This window comes from Vicia villosa, linkage group LG7 (assembly GCF_029867415.1).
Source record: "Vicia villosa cultivar HV-30 ecotype Madison, WI linkage group LG7, Vvil1.0, whole genome shotgun sequence".
NCBI lineage: Eukaryota > Viridiplantae > Streptophyta > Magnoliopsida > Fabales > Fabaceae > Vicia > Vicia villosa.
Genome location: NC_081186.1, coordinates 99333821 through 99347480, shown reverse-complemented (window position 1 = coordinate 99347480; position 13660 = coordinate 99333821). Strand labels below are relative to the sequence as shown.

Sequence of the window (13660 nt, the reverse complement as noted above, 5' to 3'; positions counted from 1 at the left end):
CGTTGAGGGTGATGATGATATGAATGAAGAAATTATTAAAAAAAATTAATAAGATTAATTACATCATTAAGTAAAGTGTTTTTATGAATCACTATATATAAAAGAAGTATTTAAAAGGGCAAAAGTAACAAGATGATGAAAAGAGAGATGCACTTAATTCATATTCTTTTCTTGTTAACTCTCTCTCCTTTAGTTTGTGTTAGTGGTGAACATTTTGTGCTTGTTCATGGAGCATACCATGGTGCATGGTGTTGGTATAACGTTGCAACTATGCTTAAATCAGCAGGTCATAATGTTACAACTGCCGAATTGGCTGCTTCTGGTATCAATCCAATACAGGTCCAACAGATTCGTCAAATTTCACAGTATTACGAACCTTTGATCACATTTATGAAATCTCTTCCTCGAAAAGAGAAGGTGATAATCGTCGGTCATAGTATTGGTGGAGTGTCTACATCGGTTGCTATGGAAAAGTTTCCACATAAAATTTCTGTTGCAGTTTTTGTTACTGCTTACGTGCTTAGTCAAAATCTCACATACCCTACTATTCGTCGAGAGGTAGTATACAAAATTCACATTTTATTATTCCCACTCAAAACTATATAAAATTTGTTACTATTTTGCAGGAAGCTATAAGGATCACTAATTTAATGGACAGCAAGCTTTTCTTTTTTGATGGACCTAACAAACCTGCAACTGCTAGATTGCTTGGACCGAAATTTTTGGCGTCCAGGCTGTATCAATTATCGCCACCGGAGGTATATATAAACATTTTCACATGAATTTTAGTAACATTTAAATATTATTAATATCAAGTAATTTTGCATTATAGGACTTGACCCTTGCATTGTCCCTGGTGAGACCGGATCCACTTTATAATGATGTTGAATTATTGAAGAAGGAAACAGCAGTTACCAATGATAGGAATGGAAGGGTACCTAAGGTTTTTATCATAAGTAAAAGTGATAAGTTAATAACAGAAGATTTTCAGAAGTGGATAATTGAGAGAAGTGGTCCATTTGATGAGGTGAAAGTGATTAAGGATTCTGATCACATGGTTATGTTCTCTAAACCAAAGAATCTTAGTTCTATCCTTCTAGAGATCGCACAGAAATACTAATCATTAATTATAATCATATGTGGTATTCTTGATTATCATGTCCCAAACAATTATGTATATGAGTTGGGATTATATTTCTATTGAATAAGAAAAGTTGGAGTGTCCTTTTGTCAATTATATTGCTATTGTCAACTAATAGTATGATTCATAAGAGTACCTCTTTTTTATAATTTACATAAATTTGTCTATCTCTAATTTTTCTTATAGATCATAATTAAAATGCTTCTTTTTAATTCTTTTGCAATTTAGTTGACCTATAATATTGTCTAAAGTTTGGTGAGTCTCTCAATGCATCTCTATCTCTAAGAAATTTCCAAATTTCAATAGAAATGGAAATTTCCAAATTTCAATAGAAATGTTGCGTGACCCAACTTCCTTACTATTATTCATCTTTTTCAACAACTATTTTACCTAATGTTCTTGAATCCAACGATAATAGTTATTGTTCCGATATCATTTTCTCTAGTGTTTAGTCTATTCCAGTTCGATAAGATCTAAATCATTTATTTATTAATTAAATAAATTATGGAAATACTTCTTCCATATATCATTTATTCCTGAACTAAAACAATGCTCCATAGGATTTGTATAACTCGTCAAAAGCTTGATCTCTTACTTCGCTCATCGCATTCTTGGTCTTTTCTTATATTTCCTTTTTATAATTTTCCTTTTGGATTTCTTACTACACTTAGCCCTTTTATTCAACCGCCACAATTCATTATTATTGAACCAAAAATGGTTTGAGGACAATGCTCATTAATTTGGTTTTGATGATAACACAATATAAGAGAACAATTTTATTGTCTAATAATGTTTGTTATATGTGTATAATTTCATTCTTATACATTCATGGCGACTTATGCTCTAGAAAGGGTAAAGAAGTTCTACAAATGATCTTCTAGTCTGATGAATCTTGAAGATTCCATCTGATATAGTGATCATCAAGCATCTTGTACTGCATATGTTGAAGCATCCTTTAAATACACATCATTCAATAATCATTCGGGTACTTGCTATTATATTAAATAAATTAACTGCTGAAGATCCAGAGAAATTCTTCCTCCCTCAAACTTCATTTCCCGTTTCAACCAAAAGAGAATAATAAACGTATATCAATAGTTTTGGTTTGACGAGCGCATATCAATAGTTTTGGTTGGAAATAATGAAGGAATTTGACCGATAACGTCGTTTTCAACAGTCCAGCATTCTGAGCTTCCGAAGACCTAAACAAATCAGGTGTTTCCAGTGAGGCAGAAGCTTCCGAAGACCTAAACAAATAGAGAGTTTTAAAAAAAAAACAAATTTCTCATTGGAATTCATAGCAAACATCCAAACAAATGATTCAAAGATAAAGATATTATAAAAAGCGAGGTCTAGAACATTACAACGGTGAGTCTTTCTTTTGATGCCACAAAACAAGATCTTAATCGAACCATCAATGTCACGCTTAACCTTGGTCCGGAAAATTGTTGAGAAAGCATCTTGTTTTCTTGCCGCCGTAAAGGTAATATAAAACATTGTATGTGTACGGGTTGACTTGACAAGGTTATGAAAATCAAATTCTGGACCCTAGATAAATAAGAAAATTAGAACAATAATAATAAATCAATAATAAATTTGACGAATGGTTTTTGGAATGGTTTAATACCTGATTCTTGTGATAGTTGAACTTTTTCAAAGCAATTCTACAATATTTAATGAGCCTAGGGCGAATTGATTTGTCTATGACAACAGGATGAGCACCACCAAAGTAGCCTGGTGGAGGGTCAACAGTAAAATCATATACCTGATGAATCAACGTTATGGAGATATGAAAGACAAAATTATTATGAGAAACAATAAAATTAATCATTAAAATTATTAACCAAAAATAATCATCTAAGCTAAAGAGAGATACATACACTTAGGGTTTCTTCGATTCTATAATATTCAGCCCTGGCAATTCTGGTGGCAATTTGTCTTTTTGTAATTTGTTTTTTTCTATCAGCTTTTTTTCTGGACTTTCTATCCAATTTCAGCGGCAGCGATGTGCCTGGCGTGCCTCTTTTAACAGCATCCACAAGATCGCCTTTCCGTTTCGATGTCAGCCGCCTACTTCTTTCAACAGTGCTTTCCGGCGACAAAACCCTAACCCTATCCATCTGCAAAGAATCACAAATCACGGCTCTTACGAGTAGTACTATTCTCCTAATTTATAATCAGTCACCCAGCCCATAACATAACAAACCCTATAAAATACTATCACTTTTAAATCCAAATCTCAAATATATCATATAGTTCTATAATAACACTTATTTATCTCAAACCAATTATTTTTAACTCATTTCTTACCTTATTCAAAATCCAATATAAATACAACTTATCAATTAACAAAATATGGTTACAAAAAATTTTCCCGCATCAATTAAATCGGATATATATATATATATATATATATATATATATATATTTAGAATATTTAAACCGATCAAGAAAACTGCATTGCGGACATTGAACTAGGAGATAGTGTTTCTTTTAATTCGTAAAGTTTGAGTTGGCCTGACTGGCTTTGCAGGATCATTTCCACCCTGTAGGCCGCTCATTCCTAAATAGGAAATAAAGTGCCTTTCTATTCTTCTTTCCTACTTGTGTGATTTCCCTAGGAAAATTGACTCATTCTAGCTTTCCTCTACTTCAACCACTAAGTGCTTCGCTCCTTTAATTAAGAATAGAAAATATTTCCTTTTTGGCATGAACATATATCATGTGTTCCGTGAGGTAAATCACTGTCAATTCTTCTTTTGAAATGGTCGAATATGATGAAGAGCTCTTATCGGCTTGCTCAGTGTGGATATAGTGTTTCCGATATATGTGCTTTATGTTTCATAGATCATATCACAAAACTAGTTGGCCCTGATGGTTACACCATCGAGTTCTATAAACAGTTCTGGAATCTAATTAAGAAGGATGTCATGAATTTCGTGCAGGATTTTCACTCTAAAGGTAAACTTACCAAAGCCTGTACCGCTTCGTTCCTAACTTAAATTTCTAAAAGACTTAATCCTCAATCTTTGGCTGAATATAGGGCCATTTGTCTTATTGAAATCTTATCTAAGCTGTTGGCGGCGAGGCTTAGATGTTTAGTAGGGAAGCTAGTTTCGTGCAATCAATCAGCTTTCATTCCTGGGAGAAACATTTCGGATGAAGTTTTGTTGGTAAATGAGGTGATGGATATGGAAAAAAGAGAAAAGAGGGGATGCTTGTTGTTGAAAGTTGATTACGAGAAAGTTTACGACAATGTTAATTGAAATTGTTTAAGCTTCTTGTTAGACAAAATGGGGGTTTGAAGTTAGGTAGATTAGATGGATGGAGGGATATGTGTTCACTAGCTCTATGTCATTGCTAGTGAACGGTAGCATGACGAAGGATTTTAAGATGGAGAGAGGGCTTCTTCAAGGAGATCTATTATCCCCGTTTTTTCGTTCTTGTAATGGAAGGATTAACTGGGCTAATGCAAAAGGCAGTGGAGATAGGTGACTTCGTAGACTTTAAGATTAACGTTAACGAAGAAGTGAATATCCAGCAATTCGCGGATAATACCATAATTATGGCAGAGGATAGTAGCGAGAATTTGTGGAGTATAAAAGATATTCTAACGGGGTTCAAATTGATGTTGGGCCTGAAAGTCAATTTTTGCAAAAGCAAGTTGTACGGTATAAATGCGGGAGATTGGTTTGTAAACACAACTTTTCTTTTTCTCCCATGTAGTGTTGGCAGTTTTCCGTTTAAATTCTCCTGGGTGGAAGGATTTTCTCAAGAACTTAAACGACATGCTCGTTGTTTGGAGAAGGAGACACCTCTCCGGCTGGTCTGGTAGTGTTGATAAATTTGGTGCTGAATGCAATTCCCATATATTACTTATCTTTCTATAAGGTGACTTCTTATGTTTTGGTGGAGATTCGTTGTATTCAAAGTAACTTTTTGTGGAGAGCGTACGGGAATAAAAGATCCGTGCATTGGGATACACTAGTGCAGAAAGTTACCAATGATAGGAATGGAAGGGTACCTAAGATTTTTAATGATGTTGAATTATTGAAGAAGGAAACAGCAGTTACCAATGATAGGAATGGAAGGGTACCTAAGATTTTTATCATTAGTAAAAGTGATAAGTTAATAACAGAAGATTTTCAAAAGTGGATAATTTAGAGAAGTGGTCCATTTGCTGAGGTGAAAGTGATTAAGGATTCTGATCACATGGTTATGTTCTCTAAACCAAAGAATCTTACTGTTGTAAATTATTAATTATAATTAATAATATGGGTGTGTTCCAAAATGACAAGGAAATTATGTTATGATTTGAATTTTGAATTCGAAGAGTGGTAACTCTTCATGGAATGTTGCAACTGTTGGTGAACCATGCTGTGGGCCAAAAGTCATATCTCTTGGAAAATAAATTGTTTCACCAAGGGTCGCTACCTTGTGAAACAATATCAGCATGGCCTATAAAATCATAACTTTGGATTCAGAATTCTTAATCAGAAAAAATGCAAATCCTTTAGAATAATTCCAGAGCACTCTTCGCTACATTCGAGTTTTCGTCGGTCTTGCGCAAACTCGAGAAGGCTGATTTATCCTGGGTATTCCTGCGTAGAAACTCCAAGACAAATTGGGAGTGCTTGAAATACTATAAGGAAAGTGTTCCGTACACGATTCTAGCCTCGATTCTATTCGGTTTAAATTAATTTTCTAACAATCTTATAGTAGTTCAAGAATTGTCGAGGCTTTTATTTCAAGTATGCAAATAGTGGTGTTAGACATAATAATTCACCAACATTGAATTGGAAAAAAGATTGACATGCTCATATATAGTCAAATATAAAGACTATGGAAAAGAAACATAACTATTGAAAAAGTTGTACGAATAATCATAATAGATAGGCCATGGAAAATTCTTTTTCAATATAATTTCTTATCTCTATCTCTTGCAAGATGCCATCCTATTATACAAGAACTTATTTGCTGCAACAACTCCAAAACGGTACTATGGATCTGTCGGTGCCATAATGAATTGAGACAATATTTTGAACTTTTATTTGCTAGACCAATGGATCTGCCGGTGCCATAATGAACTGAGACAACATTTTGAACTTTATTTGCTAGAGCAATGTGACTACCACTTGAACCGTTGCAACTTTTGATAAATAAATTCAACGTAATTAGAATATAATGGTCCATTATCAAGTGCAGTATTTGATGAAAAGGTACACAATTTTAAAATTCTATGTGATTTCAAATTATCATTTTGTGATTAATTTGTGGCTCAACTTTTATGGAGAAATATACACTCAATTTTTTGTATGGTGAAGGCACATAATTATATTAAATATATATATATATATATATATATATATATATATATATATATATATATATATATATATATATATATATATATATATATATATATATATATATATATATATATATATATATATATATATATATATATATATATATATATATATATATATATATATATATATATATATATATATATATATATAAATGATGTGCTAAATCCATGTATAATATATTAAAAGTAATATTTATTTTGTGAAATTAAATTTTATATGCATGATTTATAAATCATTCAAGTATATAAATTTAAATAATTAAGAATATTGATTTGTGTTATATATTTGAATGTAAATTATATGTTTGGGTTTAATGAGACTTACCATTAGAAGGCATATAAAGATCATTAAAAAATGGATCATGACTTATATAAATTTATGAATTTGGAGTCGAATATAACTATTGAATTTCGAGATGTGGAATTGGAGAATCTTATCGCGGAGGATAAGGAATTCAAGATTCCCACAAATGAAAACCTCGTGAGGAAGGTTCTCTACGGATTTATTGAAAAATAAATCGAAAGTTCGTCAATGATAGTTGAAAAACAAATCGAACTTAGAATAAGCAGAAAGTCCAAAATGCTAAGGATCTAAAATCGAACAAAATCGCTTTTCGACTTATTTCTCTTGTGTAGAAGGAAATAGTGAGAGATTTGTTCGTAAGATTCCTATTACTCTTCAAGTGGAAGATGGTACTAAGAGTTACAAGGAATAACTTCAAAGGACTCATCCTTTTGGCATGATGTTATTCAAGAAGAAATGGATTTGAGTATGTTAAATCATACTTGGGAATTTGTCGATCTACCCATTGGATGCAAACGGATGTTTAGCAAAAAGTATCATAGTGATGGTACATTAAAACATCTACAAGGATTGATTAGTAACCAAGGGTTTTAGACAAAATAAAGATGTTGATTATTTTGACACATATGCACTAGAAGCAAGCATAATGAAAATTATAGTTTTGTTTGCATTAGCTTCATCAAATAAATGTCAAAGGACATTCCTAAAGAGAAATCTCAATGAGGAGATTTATATGGAGCAATCAGAATGTTATATTGTTCCTACTAATGAACAAAAAGGTGTATAAGCTTGTTAAATCCTTGTATGGATTAAAACAAGCACCGAAACAATGACATTAAAAGTTTGAATTTGTCATTGTAAGATTCTCCGATTAAGGAGGAGACACACAAACTAAAGGGGACACACAAGATAGGGGGAGAATTTTCAATCTTATCAAAACAAGAATTCAAAGAGTTTGTCATCATCAAAAAGGGGGAGATTGTGAAGAATATATCTTATATCTAGTTTTGATGAAGACAAAGATTATCAAATAAGAAAAGGATCAAAAGTGTCATGCACATCAATGATGTAGTTAATCAAGAAGGTTGAACATAGAAGTTCAAGAGAATATTTGAGAGAAGTGAACATAACTAAGGTACTCATTGCAATTCATATTATTTATTTTAAATTGTTCATAATTTTATCTCTCACTTCATCTAAAAACCTCTTGCATCATCATGCATGATTATCTAAAAAAAACTTCTTCATCTAATTCTTGTGATAAGTGTTTGTACACAAAGTTGTGTAAGAATATTGTGATATTCCTTTGTCTCTATATTGATTACATGTTGATCATTAGCAACGAGATGAATGAAATCTTAGAAACAAAGAGGTTTCTAGCTTCCACATTCAAGATAAAAAATCTTGAAATAATGGACACTCTTTTCGATCAAAGTAAAGCGAAAGAGTGGGGGTTGAGAAAACCACATTCAAGATGAAAGATCTTGGACTAGTTGACACTCTTTTGGAGATCAAAGTAATGCAAAAAATAGTGGGGGTTATGAACTTAGTCAAAGACACTTTGAGAAAGTTCTTGATAAGTTCAAATTATCTCGTTTCAAGAAAGTGAATATTCAATTTGATCTTAGTGTCAAAATAATGATGGAAGAGTTATGGCTATATTAGAATACACAAGTGAAATTGGTTTTCTAATGCAATGTACTATATGCGATATAGGAGTTGCAAATAGTAAATGAGTAGATTTACTAGCAATCCAAATGGTGAGCATTCCAAGGAAATCACAAGGATTTTGATTATCTTTCAAAACAAAATCTTGACCTCCATTATGGTAGGTTTCCTACCATAGTAGAAGGATATACCAATATGAGTTGGATATCGAGTGTTGGAGTTCATATGTTTACAACTAAGTGGATATGTACACTAGTTGGGGTGAGATTTCTTGGAAGAGCAATAAATAAAGATGCATGACTATATTGACCATGAAGACATAGTGTGTGGATATCTCTACCACTGGTCAAAGAAGTTGAATGATTGAGGGACCTTCTGTTGGAAGTTCCATTGGCTATAAACACGGTGTTTCAAAGGTGTTAACACAATGTGACAGTTAAGCCAGTTTAGCAAAAGAATTCAGATAAGTGTAAAATGAAAAGTTTGGGCACTGAGGCCTTAGACATTCTTTCGTGAGAAAATTGATTAAAGATGTAATCATTTCATTCACATATATACGATCGATCTATAATTTGAATGATTCATTTACTAAACCAATGGTCATGGATTAGTAAAGACAATCTCAAAAGGTGTGAGGTTGAAACTCCTTGAATAAGTGTTCCAACAATGATAGCAACCCAATCTGAAGGTAATACATCTTAACCTAAGATTCAATGGGTAACAACAAGTCGTTGATTTGGAAGTTGGTGCAACATTTTGTGACAATGTTGACTATTACATAATTGAGGGTTGAGTTTTTTAGAAACTCTTAATGAAGTTCTATATCGAGGAGGATATGTATCTAAAAAAAAAATAGATACAAACTGAACTTCACCTATATGAATTTCGAGATGGTGCCGTCTTAAAGTGAGAGTTGGAGTTTCTCTCATGAAAAATTCATGAAAACAGGAAAAGCACATGGCCATAAATAGTGCTAGGCGAGATATGTAGGCGAAGAACCTTTAAAGAGTGTGTGTATAGTAACGCCGGTCTGATCACATGGGATAACGGTTCAAAGCATAGCTACCTAACGTTCCGATTAGGCTCTGCGTTGTCTTTACTAAGGTTAAGTTCAAATCGTAAGATACTTAACTGTATTAACACTCTTTTGCTTTCTATATTCTGGAATTAGACTTGTCATTATTGGAACAAGTGGGGGATTGTTGTAAATTATTAATTATAATTAATAATATGGGTGTGTTCCAAAATGACAAGGAAATTATGTTATGATTTGAATTTTGAATTCGAAGAGTGGTAACTCTTCATGGAATGTTGCAACTGTTGGTGAACCATGCTGTGGGCCAAAAGTCATAACTCTTGGAAAATAAATTGTTTCACCAAGGGTCGCTACCTTGTGAAACAATATCAGCATGGCCTATAAAATCATAACTTTGGATTCAGAATTCTTAATCAGAAAAAATGCAAATCCTTTAGAATAATTCCAGAGCACTCTTCGCTACATTCGAGTTTTCGTCGGTCTTGCGCAAACTCGAGAAGGCTGAATTATCCTGGGTATTCCTGCGTAGAAACTCCAAGACAAATTGGGAGTGCTTGAAATACTATAAGGAAAGTGTTCCGTACACGATTCTAACCTCGATTCTATTCGGTTTAAATTAATTTTCTAACACTTACTTGTATCCTTCTAGAGATTGCCCAGAAATACTACTAATCATTAATTATAATCATATGTGGTATGCTTGATTATAATCATATGTGATCACATGGTCCATTTCTATTGTCATTGAATAAGAAAAGTAGGAGTGTTGTTACTTCAATCATGTTTTTTTTTCTTCCATTAGCCTCGAAACTCTCTTCATAGTTTCTCTTATAGTTTTTTCAAGTCGTTATAGTTAGAATATTGTGGTTCAATTATTTTTCCCATAACTATTAGTATGATTCATAAGAGTGCCTCTTTTTTATAATTTACATCAATTTGTCTATCTCTAATTTTTCTTATACATCATAATTAAAATGTTTCATATATATTCATATAAAAATAAAGAAACAAATATGTTGTAGTTGTACCACGCAAACATAGCAGTCTTGTAGGTAATATTTCACACAACACAACATCCTGGTAGATGTTGAAAACTAATTGTCAATATTCATGGCTAGAGTTTCAAAAACAAATGCTCAGCATGTTGTCACCCATAGGTGACCAGAAGCATTGATACAGAATGTGGCCACCTAAGCCACACAATAAACGTATATCAATAGTTTTGGTTTGACGAGCACATATCTATAGTTTTGGTTGGAAATAATGAAGGAATTTGATCGATAACGTCGTTTTCAACAGTCCAGGATTCTGAGCTTCCGAAGACCTAAACAAATCAGGTGTTTCCATTGAGGCAGAAGCTTCCGAAGACCTGAACAAAACCATAAGTATATTGAGAGGTAGTTTGATTAAATACAAAACTAAATACTCCCTCCTACTCATAATAAGTTTCCTATTTGAGTTTCACACGGTTCTTAAGAAAATGATTGGATGTGTTGGTTTTAATGATAAAGTTAATATCATTTACTAAAGTACCTTTATTTCTTATAGGTAGTAGAGTAGTTGAAAAACGTGAAAGTTAATAAATAGGGATATAGTAGTGGAAAAAATTAATAAATGTTGCATTCGTTTTCTAAAGAGACATTTATTTTGAAACATAAAAAAAAATGCAAATGAGACACTTATTATGAAACGGAGAGAGTAGTACATATAAATTTTATATAGCTCTAGGAGACCACCAAACCATGTAAAACATCATAGCAAACATCCCAACAAATGATTCAAAGATAAAGATATTATAAAAGCGAGGTCTAGAACATTACCACGTCGAGTCTTTCTTTTTATACCACAAAACACGATCTTAATCAAACCATCAATGTCACGCTTAATCACACCATCAATGTCACGCTTAATCATAGTCCGCTTAACCTTAGTCCGGAAAATTGTTGAGAAAGCATCTTGTTTTCTTGCCGCCGTAAAGGTAATATAAAACATTGTATGTGTACGGGTTGACTTGACAAGGTCGTGAAAATCAAATTCTGGACCCTAGATAAATAAGAAAATTAGAACAATAATAATAAATCAATAATAAATTTGACGAATGGTTTAATACCTGATTCTTGTGATTGTTGAACTTTTTCAAAGCAATTCTACAAAATTTAATGAGCCTAGGGCGAATTGATTTGTCTATGACAACAGGCACGGCACCACCAAAGTAGCCTGGTAGAGGGTAAAGAGTAAAATCATATACCTGAGTAATGAATCAAGTGAAAGACAAAATTAATCATCAAAATTATTATGAGAAACAATAAAATTAATCACCAAAAATAATCATCTAAATTAAAGAGAGATACATACACTTAGGTTTCGAGCGATTCTTTCATATTCAGCCCTGGCAATTCTGGTGGCAATTTGTTTTTTTCTAAAAGCAGCAGTTTCAGCCATAAATTGTTTTTTTCTATCATCTTTTTTTCTCGAGTTTCTATCCATCTGCAAAGAATCACAAATCACGGCTCTTACGAGTACTATTCTCCTAATTTATAATCAGTCACCCAGCCCATAACATAACAAACCCTATAAAATACTATCACTTTTAAATCCAAATCTCAAATATATCATATCATATAATTCTATAATAACACTTATTTATCTCAAACCTATTATTTTTAACTCATTCCTTACCTTATTCAAAATCCAATATAAATACAACTTTTCAAATAACAAATGAAATTGAATTAATTTAATTAACAAAAAATTGTTACAAAAAATTTTCCCGCATTAATTAAATCGGATATATACATATTTAGAATATTTAAACCGATCAGGAAAACCGGCATGGGCAAAGAGCATGGCGGACATTGAACTAGGAGTGTTTCTTTTAATTCGTAAAATTTGTGGGGTATAAAAGATATTCTAACGGGGTTCAAATTGATGTTGGGGATGAAAGTCAATTTTTGCAAAAGCTAGTTATACGGTATAAATGCGGGAGAATGGTTCGTAAACACAACTTCTCTTTTTCTCCCGTGTAGTGTTGACAATTTGTCGTTTAAGTTCTCCTTGGTGGAAGGATTTTCTCAAGAACTTAAACGACATGCTCGCTGTTTGGAGAGGGAGACACCTCTCTGGCTGGTCTGGTAGTGTTGATAAATTCGGTGTTGAATGCAATTCCCATATATTCCTTATCTTTCTATAAGGTGAGTTCTTATGTTTTGGTAGAGATTCAGTGTATTCAAAGTAACTTTCTGTAGAGAGCATGGTTTTAAATTGCGTTTGCGGTTGCGGCTGCGGTTGCGGATGTTGCGATTGCGGTCATTGCGCTTGTTGCGATGCGCATTGCGGCCGTTGCGGCGTGAATTTTTAAAAGGAAGTATTTGAAATATTATATTGAAAAACACTTAATGTTATGTTTTTTCATTATATAAGAAGTAAATTGAATTTTAGAATTATAATATATTAATTTTTGATGAGAATACTTAAAAAAACATGATTAAAATTGTTTGATGGGGTTCCTAATACATCCGGAGGCGAGATTTCAAAATCACACCGCAGAGTTCTGCTTTAGAGCAGCTGCAGCAGATTTTTTACAGTCTGCAGCTTTTCCAGCCTGTAGCTTTCGAAAGGGACTTGGTCTTATGGACAGCGACGCCGGACGGTATCTTCTCGGCCAGTAGCTTCTTCAATCTGTTGACTCAGTCCCGCATTCCTTTTGGCCTGATTCACTTTTTAGATTCTGTTTTCAAGCTCATTTGGAAGGGAGACATCCCGAATAATACTATTGATCTTCTTATTTCTAGGGGAGTTTCTATTCCTATTGGCGAACGCAAGTGTGTTTTCTGTGCATTTTGTTTCGAGTCATTGAATCATACTTTGTTGGAGTGCAGAGTAGCTAGCCTCATTTGGAGGGAGATAGGTGAATGGATATACTATAAGAATCCTAACTTCAAGTGTTTTAAAGAAAGCTTCTTATATTGGAGATCCTATTGTCTCGGGGCCAAGGTGAGAGGAGGGAAGGAGGGGATGATTTGGATGGCTACTTGTTGGAGTGTGTGGATTCGGAGGAACGAGATTATTTTTAGAAAAGATACGTGGAACGTTTTAGACATAGTGTGGAGCATCAAAGCGATGGTTTGGAGATGGATGTTC

The 13660-nt window shown here is 33.1% G+C and overlaps 2 protein-coding genes across 3 annotated transcripts; one reads left to right on the top strand and one right to left on the bottom strand.

Moving 5' to 3' along the window:
• The first annotated feature begins 101 nt into the window (after positions 1-101).
• On the top strand, positions 102-1234 carry LOC131617989 (methyl jasmonate esterase 1-like). Its single transcript, XM_058889260.1, has 3 exons — positions 102-558; positions 627-758; positions 833-1234. Exons 1-3 carry the CDS (start codon positions 133-135, stop codon positions 1118-1120), a joined length of 846 nt encoding a protein of 281 aa, XP_058745243.1. The 5' UTR covers positions 102-132; the 3' UTR covers positions 1121-1234.
• Positions 1235-1989: 755 nt separating this feature from the next.
• Positions 1990-12077, bottom strand: LOC131617988 (uncharacterized). Of its 2 annotated transcripts, XM_058889258.1 has the most exons (4): positions 11876-12077; positions 11631-11768; positions 11341-11563; positions 1990-2388 (listed from the first exon to the last, which is right to left on the bottom strand). In XM_058889258.1, the coding sequence occupies exons 1-4, from the start codon at positions 12005-12007 to the stop codon at positions 2312-2314; spliced, it is 570 nt and encodes a 189-aa protein (XP_058745241.1). In that variant the 5' UTR covers positions 12008-12077; the 3' UTR covers positions 1990-2311. The 2 variants fall into 2 exon arrangements, with proteins under 2 accessions (XP_058745241.1, XP_058745242.1); XM_058889259.1 differs by lacking the exons at positions 11341-11563; positions 11631-11768; positions 11876-12077 and adding exons at positions 2506-2689; positions 2769-2998.
• Positions 12078-13660: the final 1583 nt, after the last annotated feature.